Raw genomic sequence first — 21,320 nt, forward strand, 5'->3', positions numbered from 1 at the left:
GTGGGTCCGTCCCCCCCTGCCCGGGCCGGCGCCGCCACACGGGCGGCTCCGAGCGCAGCCGGCCGAGCCATGGCCCAGCCCGCCGGGGCCCCCGCCGGCCAGCGCCCCTACACCAACGGTGAGTGCGGGGCAGCCCCGCGGGGCTTGGCGCGGGATAGGGCCTGGCGGGGACGGCTCTCGCCTCGCGGCGCTTCCCCCGGACCCAGGCCGCCCTCTGCCCCGGGGCGGCGGGGGCAGTAGGCCGATGCCCGCGGGCAGAGCGCGGGGAGGGGGCTCCGGGGATCCCCGTTCGCCGCCCGGGTCGCTGGGTTACACCGGGCTGAGCTCGGCGGTGCCCTCTGGCAGCCCGGACACCTGGGGCGAGGCGCAGCTGAACTGGGGAGGAAAGGGGAGGAAAGGAGCGGCAGCGGAGCCGGGCTCCCGCTGCGGCCCCGGCAGCGGCCTGGGGCGGTGCGAGCGGGGCTGAGCGGCTGTCGGACCGGGCCCGGCTCCGAGTGTCACTGAGGAAAACACAGAGCGGCCCGTTAGGCAAAATAAATCTTCGCTGTGATTTATTGTCGCGGCATAAGTGTCCCGGCGTACATTTGTCCGTCGGTATGAACGACAGCGTCTCTCAGAGAGCCCGTGTCTGTGCTGCCGGGGTAACACGCACGGCTCGGGCTGCCCCAGACCACCCCTTGGCCCGGGTGGGTCCCCGCCGGTGACACGGGTGACACAGCCGAGGTTTGACCCTTTGGAACGGGGCTGTACATGTGGCACTGTGGTTATCGCCGAGCTCAGCCCGCGGCGCTGCGGGGCTTTCTTATCTTGTCATTCTCGTAAAGCCGACATTATCTGGTCCTGTGTGCTGCTAACTGCGAAAGTCTTGGTTACTTTCTTCCCTTCAAAATGTATTTCTTTCAAACGAGATATTAAAGGCGAAACTGAACTTACTAGCCAGTGTTTTAATGCAGGAATAAGAAATTCAAGGCTAGCCTTGTCTCTGTGTCTGTTTTCGTTGCATGTGTGCAAATCTGTGCTGATGGAAGTGTCTCCTGATTTCACATACACATCCTCTGCACTTGCTTCCTTAATTATACACTTGTGTGTTTCGGTAGCTGTGCTGCATCATAAGCAGTTCAGTTATAATGAGATCTTTTGATTTTTCTTCCCCCTCCTCCTGCACAGTGTGTTTATTGCTGTTCTTCAAAGTCATCAGCAAAACGACAATTTGCAATTAACTGTGTAGTTGCTTTTAGGGTCAAGAGCGTGGGAAGAGTCTGAATATAGTGTGGAGAGAGAGGCTGTGTCCTGAGAACTTGTGGTCTGAGCAGAGACTGTACAAAGAGAATGTTAGCTAATGGAGTAACTGAGTGGGATGATTTACAGGCTGGCATTGCTTTATGTTTGCTCATTTCCCTAGTGTCAGATTAAGCACATAATGGGAGTTATGGAGGGGCAGTTGAGAAAGAGGAATTTCAGGCTACTCAGCTGCCAGGTGTGTGAAAAATAAAGAACTGAAATGTAGTGTTATGCAAATACTAGGTAATAAAATGAAACTGTTTTTAAGGTATGTCAGAGATAAAGTTTGGTTGCTGGCCTTTGAAATACATCAGATTGTTCAAGCATGGACTGTTCAAAGCATTGTTTGAAATAGATGTTGAGAGGGTGCTGTGGTCCTTGACCTTTATACTAACACCAAAGCTTTATAAAAGAGTTTTGAGGGTACTGAGTGCTGTAGTGGTGCTTATACTGGTCTGTGAGGAAAGAAAACTGTCAGTAGGATGATAAATTGCTCTGTAGCTGTCAGCCCTTCCTTGCAACTTGTTGCTTGCTGAAGTGTTTGCAGGTAACTCCCTGAGTCTGCATGTCCACTAAGACAGTAAATTGTCACAGCAGCACCGTGTGCTGCCCGGGAAATTGTTTAGCACAGAGCTTTGGGTTGCTTAGCAACAACCTTCCTCTCCTTCATTTCTGTTTGTCTTTTAATAGGACCAGTATTCTGTACTCATTTAATTGCAGGTGTCTAATTTGTTTTCCAGTTGATAGATCTGAAGTGTAAACAAGAAGAAGAAACAATTCTTTTAGAAACGTTTTGTTCTTCTCATGTCATACCTTAGCATGGCACTTGGATGACATGAGGTGCTTTAGGAGCTGTTGGGTTTGGAATCCAGTGGGTCAGAGTCAGACGAAGTAGACATCTGTTGGGATGTAACTTTTCAGAGTATTTATCTTTGCATCTCTCTGGAGCTTGGAGAGCTTGTGGCTGGCAAAAGCAACGTGCTGATAACTGTCTTGGAGTAAGGGACAGTGAAATTCTTTGTGGCAGAAAATATTACTTGGATTCTAGCCGTCCACATTAGTACTCTGAGCATTTTATAAAACCATCAAGTGGCCTTCATATATATTCTGGTGCTATTCCTGATCTCTTAGAAACATTAAATGGCTCTGTGTTGTTGTAGAGGAGACTTTTGCTGTTAGATAGGTGGCCTTTCTTCTATTACTAATTCATTTCTGTGGTCTCTGAGTGTTGGCTGTTTTGCTGCTGTGCAGGTGAAGTAGCTCTCCAGTCCACGCAGAATTCCTTGTTTATTTCTGGCTTCACAGAAAACCAGCAGCATTTGGGGAAAGCTGGACACCTAGATACTCTTTGATGAGTCTCATAAAGAGGTCAGGTCAAGTTGGGTATCTGGCAGCAACCAAACAGTGAGTCCTGAAAAGTTTTTGTGCACTGTGAAACTCTTTGTAAAGGGGTTTTGTCCCTTAGTGCTATTTCTATAACTTTTTTGGCAGCTTTGTGCAGACTTGTCTTGGAAACATGAACTATTACATGAGGGTGACAAGACTTGTCGTTGTGCTTCTGACTTTAAAAATAAAAATTGGAACATTGTTCTGTGATGAATTTGATTTATATTTTTTGCATAAAGTGCCATAGAAGATAACAAGTAGGTCAGTTTTTTGGTATCACCTCACTTCCACTGTTTTATCCTCAAGCAGGGAAAACAGTGCATCAGAGAGCAATCCAAATACTCTAATTTCTGCCTGGGATAGAGAGTCATTCCCTAAGTGAAAAATCAAGTTATTAATTCAATTAGAATTTGTCCTGTATTTTTCCTACAGTTTATAGTGATATTGTTATATCAGTGTTTGTGCAGATGCAGTCAGAAGATTTGATAAGAAATCATAATTTTTAAAGTTAGCAGGTTTAATTGCCAGTGGGATTTGTAAAGTGGTTGTTGGAAACCATCTGGAACCCTGCAGGGTAGTTTTTGAAGGTTACTCATAACTGTAAGCACTTTTGTCTTTGAGTGCTTTTTCTTTAAACACCCTTGATTTTAGAGAATTATTAATTGCAAATATCTAGGAGTAGCATTGTAAGGACAGTAGGGTATAACTGGATTTCCTAACTGAATGATAAATTGCATGCTGAAATTAATGGTTGGAGAATAATGTTGTGTGTACCTTTTTTGCACAAATAAGAGGCAGTGAGGATGAGATCTCTGGTGCTGTGGTAGTTATATGGACCTGTACAATATTCAGTGAACTAACAGCTGAGTGTGACCCAGAGCCTAAGGTTTTCTAGGGAATGAGGAGCTGAATGATCAGTGCTGTGTTTGTCCTAACTAAGAATTTCAATGTATTCTGCAATTAGCTTAATTTATTGTCAGAAATGTGTGAGTTACTCTAACCTGGCAATGTGAACTTGCTCGCCTTTCAGAATTTAGCCATTACTTTTCAATAGGAAACCAGCTTTTTTTTTTAATGTGTAACTGTGTGTCTGTAATGTTTCCAGTATCTAAGCTGTGTTTTTAGGGGATGAGGAAAGCCACAGTGTGACTGGTTGAACTGAATGATACAACACTGGAAAGTGTTTTGGTAATTGTGAAGGAGCCATAGTTGGCTGTGGCCTGCAGTATCTAGTGTGTTCTGCTCAGAAGGATTTCACTCAGAAATTGATGGTCTCTCTTCAGCATGTCCCATTTTGTTGCAATGGTATGAACAATCTGTAGTAGTACCTTTCTTGGTGGAGCTCTTATTGTACTGGAAACGCCATGGGATTCTGTCAACCTGTTCCTCTGTAAAGCTGGAATCTGATGATATTCTTGCCCATGTTGTTTACTCTTTGGAGAGTTACTAACCTTTTTTTCAAATTTTTTTCTTCAAATGAGTAAAACTCAGTTCATGTATACCAACCAACAAATGCATAATGAGCATCATCAACTTGTCAAGGTTTATTTCCCTGACTGGTGAGTTACTTTATGATAAACTGACCCTTCATTCTGTGTTGGTGACCGGTTGGCCACTCACATGAGCAGTATGTGTATGAATAGTTCTCTTACTAAAATTAACTGCAGAAACTTTGATAGATTGACTCAGTCACTTGAGAAGTAGCGTGGTGACCTGTGCTGGCACTTGGCTCTGGTGTCGTGGTGAGCTGACGTGTGGGCTGCTGTGAGCCGTCATGTGAAATGGAGTTCTTACGCAACGGATCTTCCGCTTTCAGTCTGCTCCTGTGTGCTACTGCCAGTGCTGTGGGGCAGTGCTCCTCTGGGGCAGCTGGCTTTTGGGGCTTTCTGGAGATTGGATGGGATCCTGTGTGAGTTTCAATCCAGGAGCATTGATGCTACTGGAATGCTTAGTGGTTTCAAGGTTACTGTAAAACAAAACAAAGATGTAAGCGTCGATAGCAAAATACTGCCGAATTAATGTCCCTTGCAGTAGTACTTCTGTCACGCCTAATGGTTTAAATTAAAAATGGCTTGGAGACTAATAAAATCCTAAGGAAAGACATTCACAAGAACATCTTTTATTTTCAAAAGTGATACACAACATTGACTTCCTAAAGAGTGTAGTTTTTTTTATCATTCCAGGCCCTGTTCAAAATCAGCTGATGAATTCCCCAGATGGCCAGGGATACAGTCCTGCAGTTCCAGGATCATACTCCCATCAGATGCCGGCCAAGGTTCCTCCACAGCAGTCTTCTGGACAGTACGGCTATAGTGGCTCTCAGAATGTTTCTCAATTAAACAGTTACCAAGGACCTGGCCAGACTCTCAATAGACCACCAGTGGCAGCTTTCTCTGGGTCACCAGTACAACAGCCAGGTCCTGTTCCACAAGTGCTGCCGCCTGCATTACAGAACTCAGCCGCTGTATCATCTGCTGGGAGTTTTCCTCCTGGAGCCAGCCCACCGGTGCTCTCAAACTGGCAGTACGGCCAGACTCCTGTGAGTCAGCCCCTTGGGGCTCAACCAAGCCACTTGGCTCGTGTGCCTGGGACAGGGTCAGCTCAGCCGCCCTCGTCGTTACCGGGAAGTGCAAACCCTGCAGGGAGTTATCCATATGCTGCTTCTCCGGGGGCTCCTCCGCTGCAGAACAGCTACGTGAAGCCAGGTAACCACAACTTGCTGGTGTTTTACCAATGTCCATTTTTCAACAACCTTTTACAGTAATGAGTGTAGAACTGACTCTGCAGTGACATTTTGATTGTGGGAGATTGTTAAAGCAGATACACCCATCAGAGATACCTAGATGCTTTCTTTGGGTTAGAAATGAAAGTGCTGTGCCCAGGTTGGGTGTTTCAGCTGGCCAGAGCAGGTAACTCCTGAATGGTGTCCCGTTGTTTTGGGATGCTGTGTGTGGGTGATGTGTTTCTGTAACCTTCACCATTTCCTGGGGTAACTGTTGGAGCATTAGCATGTTTCAGTCCAGGACTTCACCACTGAAAGCTAGTCCTATTTAGTGAGCATAGTCAGTAACCACTTGATTCAGGTAATTTTCTGAATAGCCTGTCAGCACAGCCATAACTGGAGCACAGTCTGGAAAGAAAACTGAAAAGCATTCTGTGCTATTGAAATAGAGGTCAGTTCAATGGAAAGCTTCCTTCCCCCAAACTTGTAATTTTCACATTTAATGATAATTGTCAGTCTTCAGAAAGTACTCTAAATGTAGGAGACTTTGCTCCTGCTCCCTTTCTGTTGGTACATGCAGTGGTAAAAGCTTTTCTAACACAAAATAGCTCTATTGTGCAACTTGTGATTATAATGGAAACACTGTTAATACTCAAGTTTCTCTTTGCCAAACTGCTGTATGTTGTTAGTTTTTTCTGACTAAGCATTCAAACAGGACTTAGGTACAGAAATATTTTCCATGTAAAGCAAATAATTTTTCTTGTTAAATGCTTTTAGCCTCATTAGATATTTTTATGATGCTAATTTTTTTGTTATATGCCTGCCTAATTTTCTTATGCTGTTCAAAATGTCTTAAGCTCACAGAATTTATGAAACTATTTCTGGCACTTAATTGGAATAAACAGTTAGTACTTTGGAATTAGTGAGGAAAATGCAGAGAAATTCTGGAAAGTGGCATATGAAATGAGAGCAAGTGTTTGGAATAAGTAATTTTTATATCCATTCAATCCTCCTGAGCCATTTCCCTGGTATTTTTTTGTATAACAGTGATCACTTTTAAAGTTAATTAAACTTGTTTTGTGATCACTCCAAACTTTGTTATAGAGTTGGGATATTTTCTGTACACCTTGAAAGTCTTGCCAACAATAGCAACAAAAAGCTGAAAGAGATCAGTAGCTAAAGGAACCCAGAATGAGAAAAGCATGACAGATACAACCTGAATTTGAGACCCACATGTTAGGATTTATGCATCAATATGAAGATGCTGTTGATTCATATGCTCTTCAATCTCTGAACAACAGGAATATTTAGAATTCAATCCGTGTGGTTTTATAACAAAACTTCTGTGGCTTTTTTCAGCTGGGTTAAACTCCTCCTAAAAGTTAAATCTCTTTATAGGACCTGCACCTCCACCAGTGACTCAGCCTTTAACTCCACTCCACCCTCCAAGGCCACCTTTAGGACCTCCGCCAGTTGCTGGGCCACCGAGGCCACCACCACCAGCAGCAGCAGGACCACCTGGTGCACAGTCTGTGCTAAAATCACCTACAAACCAAGAAGGTAAGAAACAATGTGCTCTTTATGTTGAGTTCAAACATTGCAACTTGATGTAATATGCAACCTTTAAAGTCAAGCACGATGTCCTATTAGAGACTCAAATTGTAAAGTTGATACTAATACAGCTAAAAATTTAATCTGAAAAAGAACAGGTAAGGACCTGGAAAGGAGAAAAATTCTTGTAAACAAACATTAGTAAAATCTAAGAAATTAGCAGTTGAAAATACAATTAATTAGAAATAAGTTGTAACAGAAATTAACAGTTGAAAATTTCCAAGTGCTGTTTTACATGGCCATGCCTCCTGTAGTTGGCATTGCTTTTTTTTCTTTTTTGTGTTAAAAAGTGATAGGGAAATTCTCATTTCTCTGCATCCCTGACTACTGTGAGGACAGAAATCCATGTATGTCTCCCCGTATTGTTCATTCTACAGGGAGATAAAATGTGGACCTTGCAATTCCTTGCTGTTTATGTAGCTGTACCTTATTCTTCTCTATGTAAAATCACTGAAACACACATCTTGCATTTGTTAGTTTTCTGAAGGAAGAAGGAAGTTACTAGAGGCTGTGAAGTGTCAGCTGTTGAAGACAGATACCTGACTTTGTGTTTCCTGTGGGCCCTGCACAAATATGTCATTGTTGAAGAGCTCCTCAGGGCTCTGTATCAGACAGACTCCAGTTGTTTGGCATTTAGTGCCCATGCTAGATGGGGCCATGTGCCAGTCGGCAGCTTTATTTTTACATACATAGTTCTGTCAAAGCTGTTGGTTCCTTGCATGTTCAGATTGGCAGTTTCTTGTGTGCGGTAGCTCTGTGAGCACAAGAATAGTGTATTCAGATTTAGCTTAGTTTGGAATGTATTAAATGCATTAGAAACAGCTTTTGCTTAGAAAATATTTTCTTCATCGTGAAGAGAAACATTTTCAGAGCCCTGGAGAGATAAAAATGTTTAGTCTCTGAAGCAGGTTGACTGGTGCTAGCAAGACTCAGTGTGTGATGTAAGTTCCTTTTATTGGGTCATCTTTGAAGATTTTAATAAAAAATGGTAATAAAAATAGAGTACCTACTTGTCCTTAGCAATATATAGTTGTGTTAGTATATTTAGACATAGTTGGCTTACCAAAAACTGTCCTTTGGGAGCACTCTCTGAGATTCAGGGTTTTTCCTATCTTAGATTGAATTTCTATCTTGACTGGTATGTGACTCTGTTAGAGCTGTTGCTGTTTGGTGGGCAGTAGTGGACTAAGTGTGTAAGTGTAGGAAAATTGGTGTTTCTGTGAATTATCAGTGGAAAAAACTCTTCAGGGAACTCTAAGCTGCAGGTTACTTGGAAGACTGCAGCTAGCCTAGAGACTTCCTCTGCTGAGGAGGCAGTGTCCCCTGACCCTTTACTGCATGTCGGCTTGAAAGCTATGGCAAATCCCTCATCTGAAGGAGTTACAAAAGATTACTCAACCAGAAGTGTAGGGACTTCTGTTTTCCTTAAAAAAAAAGAAAAAAAAGATTGTGATGTTTTATGAATGCCCTTTTTTGAGGTCACATCTGCAGGGGACGTGTGTGAGAAAGAGGACAAAGTGTATATTTAATTCAGTTTCATCCTGGGTCAAAACCAAAGTAGATTCAAACCATGCTTGTCTTAATATTCATCCAGCAAGTAGGGTATTTTTTGCAGTTATCTCATTAAAACTTCTTTGTAACTTGTGCAAATTTTTCCTGTGGTTGTTTTTCTTTAAAGGTGATGCCAGATCTGCTGCCAGTGATGTGTCTGCAGTGCAAAACAGCTACGATGCAATTGAAGGTGGTGGTGTCATGGGTAAGGCTTTGGGAGTAAAAGTGGTTGTTTTTATAATGGAACTTTTAAGAGTCTGGGAAAGATAGAAGAGAGAAGTTTAGGCATTTGTGTACAAACATGTACCTGGTTCAATGCCTGTTGTGAAGCTAAATGTGAAATTTGAAGCATTGACAATTAGCATGTCTTTTCCTGTGATATGTAAAGACAGTGAGAGCCCTTTCCAAAGTTGACAGCTGTATTTTTTACACTTCGAAACTAAACAGGCAGTTCTGTTGTCCTAATGCCTCAAGATACAGTTCTTCAGCAATTAAGTATCTGTCTACTCTGCTTTCAGCAACTCCACATCATTCTCCTGCAGCCCCAAATCTTAAGATGAACAGAAGTGTTGGATATTCTTACCCTGCCTTACCTCCAGGCTACCAACATACTTCTCCCCCTGGAGCACCAGGAATGAATGCATCTGCTTTGCAATATCCAGATGGATCAAAACATTTCCACCAGGTAAAGATTGTCTGGTTTCTATCTCAGTACTACCTCCAGTGGGGGTGTGTGGGTAAAGAAAAATTATGTGGTTGGTAGGTGTTGTGCATCGCTAGGATGCTGCTTCTTTTGTTCCCTGTTTGGGCACCATTTGTTCAGGAGGACAGACATAGCCCACAATTAATGCTTTTGCCTGTGCCTTGGTACCAGTTTGGAAAAGCTATGTGCCAGCTCTTTGGGAAATGTTCCACTCTCAAATCTCATCAGGATGTTTCTTTTGAAACTTTCAGCTGCTTTTGGCATCTTTTCCGTGGCATTGTTACTGTTAGCCGAAGTATTTGGTTTTTCTTTCCCTGAACTTTCAAAGTGAACTGACCAGTACTTTCACCAGCTGAGCCTCTGTATTTTAAGATCTTTATAGGCAATTTCTGCTGCTTTTTTCCTCTGATACATTACATGCATAAATCAAGTTCATATGACAGCCACTATTTCTAAATATAGTGATAGAACGGCAGTTAGTACATGAACAAAACAGACTGAAAGGGATATATACATGGTTTTAAATGGACTGTGGGTTTCATCCAAGTAAATGGTACTAATTAGTGAAATTTTATTTGACTCCAGCCTACCCTAGGCACTAATCACTTAACTGCATCAATGGGTGGCCTGAGTCTACAGCAGGAAGGGTTAAGACCTGTGAATCTTCTTCAAGAAAGAAATATTCTTCCTACCACCCTTTTGAAGGCTCCTGTCCCCAACTTGCATGAAGACATCCAGAAGCTCAACTGCAATCCTGAGTAAGATGATGCATTTGCTATAATACATCAAAATAGATAGAAGTATAAATTTCTACTTACAAACATAACTTCACAAAATGTTTTCTTAATTTTATGAGTAGAAAATACTGAAAATGGGCTTCATTGTGTTACAATAATGGCAGTAATTGGGTTTAACTGAAGAGGGGAAAATCATCTTTGTAGAAAGCATGAGGAAAATTTTGTTAACAAGGCAGCTACAGATAGCTACGGTACCAAACTTTTATGCCTGACAGTGAGTATGAATGAGAAGATATAAAATAGGAGTTAATTCAGTCAGGTGAGGTACACCAGAAAGATTGTGCATGAAGAAACATAGGTGACCTCTGTATTGAAAAGTAACCGTTGAAAACAATGGAGTAAATGAAATTTCAAATAAGAGGCTGGCAGTTGGTTAATTCTCTCTCAGGAGACTGATCAAACCAGGGACTCATACTTTGCAAACATTTTTTAATAACAGTGCCTTTGTGATGTTGTTCATGCAAACAAGCTGGACAGGATTTGCAAAACTACCACATACATCTGCACTTTGTGGAAGCTGCTGAGTGCTCAAGACTCAGAAAATGACTGTGAGATTGTTTATAGTTACTAAGTTTTTAAAAGTGCCTTTTAAACATTGCCAATTCTAATTTATTCCAAAATAACATTTAGTATATAAAGATTTGGTGCAACTTTGAATATTGTTAGGCTTAACTTTGACTTGAGTGACTAAAATGACACTCAGTTCTGTGTAAAGAGCATTTGTATAAAATAAGAACTCAAAGTATGTACTGTGGGTCAAGCTCAGACAGAAACAAAATGATTTGAAAGAGATGGTGAAGATCTTTAATCTGGAAATGGAAATTCACCATTAAATCTCTAGAAAAATATACTGTGCTACTGAAATCATAATTTATTTGAACGCCTCTGAAAATAACCCTTTGTCCTTCATGTAGGTTGTTCCGCTGTACCCTGACTAACATTCCTCAAACTCAGGCCTTATTGAATAAAGCCAAACTTCCTTTGGGGCTCCTGCTTCATCCTTTCAAAGACTTATCGGTATGAGAAATTTTGAAAACTTTACATGCTGAAATATCAACTATGCCTTTACTAGAGTCCAGACAATGGACAATGAATTATTAAACAAGGGCAGGTACCTTGGCCCAGAAAAACTACCATAGGAACTGACCTTTCCTTGTTCCATACAGATCGTTGTAATTTTTCTTAATTATTTCTTCCTATCATTTTTAAACCTTTGGTTCTCACTTCTTAATAGAAAAAGAGAGCCTCCCAAACCTCAAAAACCCAAAAGCTTAAAGACAGCACAGAATCTGGACTGTGATAGAAGGCAACATCTAAATTCCAGGTTGTCATGTATCAGTTGTAGTTATTGATTTCAAACCTAATACTGCTTCTAAACTCAAGACTTGACAAAGTTGAAGGGATTTGGATGTCATGAGATAGCCAGAAGACTTTGAATTTAGCAATGTCTCTCTTAAACATTGTGGGTTTTTTCTCAGTTTAATTGATTTCTTAAAGATTTGGGCCTTTTTTCCCCTGCTTTTTGATCTGTATTGGGTGCAGGACTTGATCTTAAACCATCAGTGTAAAATTTAAGAATTTAGAGGCTTGGAAAGGGAATCTACACAGTCAAATACGTTAGAGCTCAGTTCCTACCTGTCATATTAAGGAGTGGCAGGGATGCTGTGAGGATGCAGAAGCACTCCTCGTTTCAACAAGGATGCTTTGCCTCACTAGCCAGAACAGTGTAGGTGGTGTTGTTACCACAGGTAAACATCTGCAGGGTGAGGATGCTTTAAAACAGGAAGCTTTTCCTTTGCAGCAATTGCCAGTGGTCACTTCCAGTATTATTGTGAGATGCCGCTCCTGCCGGACGTACATCAACCCTTTTGTCAGCTTCCTAGACCAAAGGAGATGGAAATGCAATTTGTGCTATAGAGTCAATGATGGTAAGTTTTAAACATGCTTCAAAGTGTTGCAATTAACCTTTCCCACCTTGGCCTTTGAGACTGGAGTGTTGTTGGCCAAATCTGTGAGGGGATTATTGTCAGTCATGCTGGGAGTCATGAGAAATGTTTCCCAGTGACAGTGGTGTCCCTAAAGAAACACAGTGAGCCCAAGAGGTCACTCAGGGTACCCTTGCACAAGTGTAGGTGAACTCCACTGCCTGGTGTAGTTCTCCACGTGTTGCCCAACAGCCACAAAAGAGTTGATATATTTGTTTTAAAATGCAGCACAGCCAATACTAGTGTGAAATACTAATATATAAACTTACCTGCATAGTTCCTGAAGAATTCCTGTATAATCCTGTGACAAGAGTTTATGGAGAACCTCATAAAAGACCTGAAGTCCAGAATGCTACTATTGAGTTTATGGCTCCATCTGAATACATGGTAAGGGCTTTATTTACTTCTGTTCTTCCTTTGTTTTATTTTCAGAGGCATGTCAGAGAAAGTTTTATTTCAGAGGATGCTTTCCAGTTCAGTAGAACAGCTGCTGCCTTAGGGAGTGTATCTGAGAACTCACGGGGAGAACTTCAGAGAGTGTACTTCTAAACATTTATGATGTCAGAGTTAATCTGTATTTAGAGTATATAGGTATCTTTGGAAGAAAACTAGAATTCTGGTATTACCACATAAGAGGCAAGTGCATTCAGAAATTTTAGCTCTCACTTGCATGCTGTTTTAACAGTTTAAACTTGCAATGGAATGAATAAACCAAATCCAACAAATCCTATTTGAAAATGAAAGGTAATCTTTTCTTTGCTCAGCTGCGTCCACCTCAGCCACCCGTGTACCTCTTTGTGTTTGATGTCTCTCACAATGCAATAGAGACGGGATACTTGAACACAGTCTGCCAGACCTTGTTAGACAATCTTGACTCGTAAGTACCTTTTTCTTAAAATATCCCATTTTCATTCCTCTTAAGATACTCATGATAGACACTGGCATGCCAGTCCTTTCTGTTTGGAAGACAAGTTGCCTAGTGTGGGCAAACAATGGCCAGTGTTGTGTTAAAATGTTCCATAAAGCTGTAGTTTTTTTCCCACCACAGCTACACCAGTATAAAAGGTAATTTTGAGGCTTGATTTTCAGTCTGAAAAATTTCTGATTTTCTCTTTCCTATATGCTTCGTCAATCCCCAAAAGAATATAAGCCTCATGTTTATGATATCTTTTGAACTGTATTTTTTAAAAATTTAGATAAGTATTTGCTGAAAGAGTCACACATCTAATTAACTTCTCAAAAAATGCATACTGTTTGAACTTACATAAATACTGCTTGGTATTTTGCAGTTTATTTCTTCCCTTTCTTCCACTTCTGATTCCCCTCTTAAAAGGTTTTCACCTGCCTGCTGGGTGACTCTACCATGAGCTCCTTTTTTTGTTGTGGTTTTTGTTCTTTTCAAAATGACTTAGTGAAGCTCTTGCAGTCTAGCTGTTAAAGTAACTGCTCGTTAACAACCATGGAGAGATGCAGTGGATGTTAAAAAAAAAAAAAAAAGCCTGCAGAAATGAAATTTCATCTCGTTGAACACCATATGTCTCATTTTCAGGCTTCCTGGGAACACTAGAACAAAAATAGGCTTCATAACGTTTGACAGCACAATCCATTTCTACAGTCTTCAGGAAGGTCTTTCTCAGCCTCAGATGCTTATAGTTTCAGATATTGAAGGTATGCAAAAATAATTTTTGTGATCAGTACCTATTAATGACTTCTGGTTGTGACAGCCTTTAAAAATATGTATCTGGTGGGAGTTTGTAGATCACACCATTAGTCTCTCTAGTAATGACTTTCGAAGTACCATATGTGTGAGTTTGTTTTTGAAGACATCTCCCTGATGTCTGAGCAGTGCTGTGGCTGCTCATGACTTCAAACATGAAGACAGCCTTCCTAACTTCTAGTTTAATTTGTACAATTCTTTAGATTCCTCTTGAAATCCCAAATACTGATGCTGGATACCTTTCTATAGATTTTCTTGTGGCTGGTGCTTAGTGCTTGTCCTTCTGTCTTTTGTTTCAAATCACCTTTCACTGGATGCTATTAGGCAGGGTAGATTGAATACTGGAAACATTTGCTATGTGATTTTATTTCAAAGTCTTGATTATCCTTCAGCCCTGTTGATTGCTACTCTAACATGGGATTCTAGCCACAGGAATGCTTATGAGGAAAAAAAGAAGTCCATATAATTATGTTTGCATGGGTTAATACACTGACACCGTGTAATTTTTTTCTAATAAGTATAATGGTTGACAAATTAAGTCAGGGAAAGCTTGATGTGTTTTTAAAAGATGACTCAAATATTTTATTTCCCTTTCAGATGTATTTATACCAATGCCAGAAAACTTATTAGTAAATTTAAATGAAAATAAAGAGGTAAGAAGTGAAGACTTTCTTACATAACTAGTGACATTTACATAATTGGGGATATATTTGGTAATTTTTTTGATTAATTAATGCTCATTAACACCTGCTGTTCAAATGCAAGGTTTGAGGGAAAAAAAAAAAAGAGATTTTTTATCTATGTCACTGTAAATTCTTGCCAACCTGAAACAAGACTGTAATTCAATTTTTCTAGGCTTCCTCTTAACTACCTCAATATTGGAAGTGTTAATACTTGGTTATGTTCAGTGATCAGCTCTATATAAAGTAGAAAACCATGAAGACTCCCAGGCCTAATACTGTTTTCTCACTTGTAGCTAATTCAAGATCTGTTGAAGACATTGCCACAGATGTTTACCAAGTCCCTGGAAACTCACAGTGCTCTGGGGCCTGCATTACAGGCTGCCTTTAAACTGATGTCCCCCACTGGAGGTAGAATCACTGTCTTCCAGACACAGCTCCCATCTGTGGGAATGGGAGCACTGAAAGCACGAGAAGAGCCAAACCAAAGAGCAACAGCAAAGGTTAGGAAAGCAGAAAGGTTGAGAGTACTAACAACCCTGTTCTGTGCATTTAGGTGGTTCTGGGATTTCCTCTTCTGGGTTAATTTAGTGCTTGTCTTGCTCCTTTGTTAAAGTAGCAAAAAAAAAAAAAAAAAACACCCAAAAAAACCCAAAGAAAAAACCCCAAGCAACATAAACACAAATTATTTACCTTTTTTTAAATTAAATATTTTTAATCAATGATGGAGAATTGATTATAAGTGTCCCTTAAAACAGGCAATAAATATATGAATCAATTTGAATGTCCTTTGCATTTTGTAATACTCCACTGTGTTAACAGGATATACATCTGACACCATCGACTGATTTTTACAAGAAGTTGGCCTTGGACTGCTCAGGGCAACAGGTTGCAGTGGATTTATTTCTTCTTAGTGGGCAATATTCTGACTTGGCTTCTCTAGGTAAGACATATAAAGCTGTTTTGGGGCATGGAACTCTTGTATTTTGAGCAACTGCATAGAATCTATGTTAATATTTAGTAGATGAACCTGATTTGAGTTAATCTAATGTCAAGATACAAACTTGTCCTTGCTGAGCAGTGACAGTGAATAGAATGTAATCTTTCAGTCCTGATTTAAGCTACTTACTTTCATGCCTCCCTTAGTGAGTCAGGATTCTTGTGCTATTGATAAAAGTAGCAGAAATGCATTCTTCCTTTTAATGCCTTTTAACCATTAGTGTCATTGCCTTTAGAGCAAATTTTATTAGCATTTTAAATTTTCTTTTCTATTTAACCAAACTTTTAAGTGACAGCAATTTCAGGTCAGTGGAAAATTATTTCACACCTGAAACTTATCACATGCTAGAATATACAGTTGTGCTACATCTCTGTCTCTGTAGGCAGGTCTGTAACTCTGTATCTGAGTGATTTGCAGGTGTGAACAATTTAATAGTTTAAAGACTGCAGCAGCAACTGTCTGCACTCTCCAATGTGTATTGGTTTTGTTTCAGGTTGTATATCAAGGTATTCTGCAGGTAGTGTCTACTACTACCAATCTTACCATCATAAACACAACCCTGTCCAAGTGGAGAAATTGCAAAAGGAACTGAAGCGATATTTAACTAGAAAGATTGGGTTCGAGGCTGTCATGAGGATAAGATGCACCAAAGGTCTGAATTCACCTTAGATTTTTGGGGGGTGGAGAAAAGGGAAGTGGGCTTTTGCTGCTCTTTGGGAATGTTTTCATTGGTATTCTAGCTGTTTGGAAACCAAAAGGCAAAGATTAGAAAAGTAAAATTCAGTACCAGGGATAGGACAATTTTTTTTAAGATAGTATTTGCGGTGTGTTTTCTGGCATCCAGGTTCCAGTTTATAATGGTCAAAACTGAAAATTTGCCTGGACTGCTGTTTCAACCAGAGACTGTGTAGGAGCAACAGGACTGTTTTTATAATTGAGATACTGTCTACTACTCTGCATGGATTTGCCTTGCTAATTCCCACTTTCTGCTGGGCTTTGTGGATTCTTTGGATGAGTTGTCAGTTTGCAGTGTTTACCTTTTCTGAAGATAATGTATTTCACTGAGAGGGAACATTCCAGTACAGTCATATACATTGATGGCAGATGTGTATATGGTGCCTGTACTTCAGAGCTATAAAACCCAAACTGATTCATGATTATCTTGTAGGTCTTTCCATTCATACTTTCCATGGGAACTTCTTTGTACGATCTACAGACTTGTTGTCGTTACCCAACGTAAACCCAGATGCTGGGTACGCTGTGCAAATGTCAGTGGAAGAGAGTCTTACAGATATGCAAGTGGTTTCTTTTCAGTCAGCTCTCCTGTACACCTCCAGCAAAGGTAAGGTTAGGTTGAGCCAACAGGGCCATTTGTAGTGTTGCTTCATAAAACAAGTATGGAGGTTACAGTTTTCTTTTCTTGCAGGTGAAAGACGAATTCGTGTCCACACTATGTGCTTACCTGTTGTCACAACACTGAGTGATGTGTACCTCGGGGCAGATGTGCAGGCCATCACTGGGCTCTTAGCCAATATGGGTGAGTGTGCTAAGAGTTTGTTTGATGTGCGTGGATTGTATCCTTAAAGATCTGTGCAATAATCCTCTGGGAGGTGACATTAGAGGAAAAGATTCTCCCTCGTTCTGAGAGTGCTTTCAAAGTCCCAAATCTGAGGGAGTTTTGGTTTTAATGTTTGGCTTAGGTGAAGGATCAGTAGAGCTGTGTGTAATCACCTGGGCTTAGGCTTAGTCTGGTGCATCATCGTGGGCCCCAGCTTTTTTTCTGAAACTTGACTGCCCTTGCATGTAGTAAAACCTTAAGCTGCATCGACATACATGATAGAGTGAGAGAAGTTAATGTATGTGACTGTATTCGTGCCAGGGGAGGGAGGAAACCCCTGTTATTTGAACCTTGTGCTCTGTTTGCAGCCGTGGACCGCTCTGTTTCTGCCACGCTGAGCGACGCTCGGGACGCCCTGGTCAACGCAGTGATCGATTCTTTAGCTGCTTATCGCTCCTCCGTGCTGAGCATCCAGCAGCCCGGGCTCACAGCTCCCTTCTCACTGCGCCTCTTCCCGCTTTATATACTGGCACTCTTAAAACAGGTAAGAGGGGAAAGGAAGCCAGGCGAGAGGAGGATGGTTTGCCAGGTCAGCCTGAAGTAAAAGGACTGTTCTTTGATGAAGAATGACTTAGTTCAAAAGCAGGAATTTAGAGGTGTGTGTAAAACCAAAAGCATAAATGTTTTAAGCAATGGAAGGGCGAAATAATAAAGACACTGACTAGCGAGGAGAATGTGTCGGGGTGCGGATAGTGTTTTCTCAGGAATCTGAGTTTTGTGCGTTTCTGGAAATGTAGATCCACACAGCAGTTCAGTGTGGATTAGAAGAGAACTGGGTGCATGGTAGAGGGGGAATTGGCTTGGCTGTTCTTGCAAGAGGTTTAAAGCATCTTCACAGTATATGCTCAGTGTAAGTATTTTTAAATTGAATTTCCCTGAACTGATACTAGAACTCATTTAAGTGTTGGATGGACTGGTTTCTTGGTTCAGAAAGAAGTTACGGAGTCATACATCTTGATTAGGAATTAACAGGCATGTTCATATTGAGCTTGTTCATGTGAAAGGCTTGATAAGCATTTGATCGAGTCAGGTGGGAGGAATGAGCCCTACTTTGATTTATAGCTTTTTTTGTGGTCCCAACCAGCCAGGACTATTTCTTTCTTGTAAATACAGGCCTAAGATTCTGTACATTGAAGCCAATTGTAAACTGCTCCAATATTTACTCTTTTAAATTTCATCAAGTAGCATTTTTGAGGTGCAGGTTAGAGAGTATTTTCAGGGTGCTCACTAGAAAGGATTGGTGGTGCCAGGTCAAGCTTAATTCTAAAATCCAGAAATGGAAATGAGACTTGTATGATTTGTATGTGAAACACTGAAGAGAACTATAGAAAAGTAAAATACAATGAGAAAACACTTTACGTAACATCTCTAAAACTTAAGTTAGTTAGTAATAAGCAAGATGATGTGTGAAATTCAGCTTATCTTGCTTTGCTTTAATGGTTAAACTAAATGCCTGATTGTTTGCAGAAAGCATTTCAAACCGGAACAAACACACGTTTGGATGAACGCATCTTCACCATGTGTCAGGTGAAAAACCAGCCCCTTGTTTACCTCATGCTCATGACACATCCCAGTCTGTACAGAGTCGATAATCTCACAGATGAGGTGAGTCTGCCTTGCTACACAATCTCTTTCATCCCGAAGATTTGTGTGATGTAAAAGTAAATGTGTTAAGAATCTCCCAAGTTTTCCATATTAAAGCTGCACAGCTAAAATGTAATGTTTCATATTCTCCCACTTGTTGCATTTGTGCATTTGTTACTTGGAACTGGTTTGGTGAATTCTGGAGAGAAGCTGTGCTATGGATGGATGGGGAAGGTTTTTTCCTAACTTATTTCACCTTTGCCTTGTGTCATTATCTTGTGCTATAAATCATATATACATAAAGACATCATAATGTGGTTTTTGTCCCTTTGTAGCTTCCTTTATTTTCAAATATCAAGCAGTTTTGAGAACATGAATGTTTATGTAAAACCCTGGAAAATTTTAGAAATCACATCTTTGGTACACAACAAATTGGATATCCAGTTCTAGAACTAATTAGCTAAGATATGTTTGAAATTCACCCTCTCTAAATAAAGCATGTAATAGATCCTACTCTTATTTAACATTCTGTTCTGTTTTTCTTCATCAAGATGTGAACCACTGTTTTTATCCTTCTTTTAGGGGGCTCTCAACATAAATGACAGAACTATACCTCAGCCACCCCTTCTCCAGCTGTCAGTGGAGAAGCTGAGTAGGGATGGTGCTTATCTTATGGATGCTGGCTCTGTAAGTTGTGTGGTGGTGGGGATTTTAAAAAATATCCAAGTTTACTTGGTGTGTTCTTTCTGAGAACCCAAAATTTGTGCAAGACTGCTGAGGTGTGTTTTGAGTTGGATTAATGTTGTTATGATGGGTGTCTTTCAGGTGATGTTTCTGTGGATTGGGAAGAACTGTGGGCAGGGCTTCATCAGCCAAGTCCTTGGAGTCCCAAATTATGGCTCAATACCACAGAATATGGTATGTGCTTGCTCTGCACATCATCTTACACACAGTGCTGCCAGAATATCACTTGTATGAGAATTAAAATAGACTACTCACATATTAGCCCTCTAGTGGTATAGGTCCAGATCCAAGGAAAGAAATAATTTGTTACCTCTTGGAGTTTCTTCCTATGAAGACACAGTGGGGAGAGGCTGACAGTGATTGAGTTTCTCTGACCTGTGCGAGCAGACTAAGAATGTTTGCAAATAGTGAGCACAGTGGGTTAGTGGGAAATCCTTTAGTTTTTGCAACTAAACAGGAATCAATCATAGCTCAGTCATCACCATTCTGACAGCTAATTGCTGATAGCGGTTTAGTCCTCTTGACTGTTTCAAGCCCCTTCAAAGAAGACAAGACTGAAAGTATACATCACAAAACGTATCTGTCTGGGTTTTCTTTATACCTAATGAGTTGGGCTAGTTTAACTGTTTCTTTTACTGTTTTTCTTGAAAAAACCTTGTTTGTATTAATGAAACCCTTTGGCTTTTAGACACATCTCCCAGAACTTGAAACTGCAGAATCCATCAGAACACGAGCTTTCATTTCTTGGCTGAGAGAACAGAGACCTTTCTTTCCTATACTATATATAATAAAGTAAGTGGGTTTTAACAGTCTTTTTGCTTCTTCAGCAGCCTGTTACCAAAACATACTTGGATATCATATACTGAACTTTCTTAATGAAATTCTTAACAATAGTGTGTGCTGTACCTGACAGATTTGACTACAGATTTGAACTGTCTCCAGTTAGAATTTCAAAAGACTAAATGTCACAGAAGAATCTTTAGGTAATGTCAGATAAATGTAGTAAGTACTGGTAAGAGCACTTACTAGGATTAATCACTACTAAGGGCTATTTGAGATCCTCTTTTCATATGTCCTTAAGCTCTTGAAATGTCTTGCCACTTGACCTTTAACTTTATTAATGCCCATGGCAAATGTTTATTCCACTCAAACACTTATATTTTTGTTTTTAAGGGATGAGAGTCCATTGAAATCAAGTTTTCTGCAAAATATGATTGAAGACAGAACAGAATCAGCCTTATCCTACTATGAATTCCTCCTTCATATACAGCAGCAAGTGAATAAATGAAACACTAGCATTTGGCTTACTTCTTTAAGGAAAGATTTTGCAGTAAAGAATGATTGTGCTTGTAATACCTTCATTAAATCTGTGGCCTGAGGCAGTTGATGAGAAGTTCTCACTGTGATTTCAACGAACTAAAGCAAATAAAGGACCACATCTGAGAATCAAATGTGCAACTACGTAATATTGTACCTTAAAAAAAAAATCAAACTGTTGGAACTGGTTGAGCACCTTTAATTTGCTGCAAATCGTGTTTTTACTGTAAGTAGTTGCAGCATGAAGTACATTTACAAAGGCAATACTGAGAAGGTGAAATACATTTTGTAAAATAAAGAGTTCTTTGTTGTTCAAAATGTATATTTCTGTAACTTTTTTTTTTTTTTTTTTTTTTTTTTTTTTGCTGCTAGATACAAAACCTCACAATACTGATCATGATTTGCAGGGAAATTCTTTCTAAGTGCATCCAGTGATTACAGACAGAACATCTCAATGTTCAACTTAATGCTTAAAGTAGCAATGAAAGAAGTGTTCATTGTGAAATGAACAAATGCTTATGAAGTGTAGAATCCAGTGCTTGGATTGGATTATGGCTAATAGGACTAAAGGTAAGCTTAACCTGGATAAAGTGGCTGAATTTGTTGAAGCTTTTAATGAGTCAT

The 21,320-nt window shown here is 40.3% G+C and overlaps 1 protein-coding gene across 1 annotated transcript; it reads left to right on the forward strand.

Annotated features, from left to right (window-relative positions):
- The first annotated feature begins 6 nt into the window (after positions 1-6).
- Positions 7-21,014, forward strand: SEC24A (SEC24 homolog A, COPII coat complex component). Its single transcript, XM_066197372.1, has 23 exons — positions 7-118; positions 4,851-5,372; positions 6,788-6,949; positions 8,679-8,756; positions 9,070-9,236; positions 9,840-10,012; positions 10,966-11,068; positions 11,853-11,979; positions 12,314-12,423; positions 12,801-12,913; positions 13,586-13,704; positions 14,351-14,406; positions 14,730-14,936; positions 15,256-15,376; positions 15,927-16,085; positions 16,602-16,775; positions 16,860-16,970; positions 17,360-17,535; positions 18,519-18,656; positions 19,218-19,322; positions 19,461-19,553; positions 20,068-20,171; positions 20,553-21,014. Exons 1-23 carry the CDS (start codon positions 70-72, stop codon positions 20,665-20,667), a joined length of 3,282 nt encoding a protein of 1,093 aa, XP_066053469.1. The 5' UTR covers positions 7-69; the 3' UTR covers positions 20,668-21,014.
- Positions 21,015-21,320: the final 306 nt, after the last annotated feature.

Source organism: Chamaea fasciata, unplaced genomic scaffold (genome assembly GCF_029207755.1).
Source record: "Chamaea fasciata isolate MVZ Bird 193981 ecotype frontalis unplaced genomic scaffold, bChaFas1.0.hap1 SCAF_15, whole genome shotgun sequence".
In the NCBI taxonomy this organism is placed as follows: domain Eukaryota; kingdom Metazoa; phylum Chordata; class Aves; order Passeriformes; family Sylviidae; genus Chamaea; species Chamaea fasciata.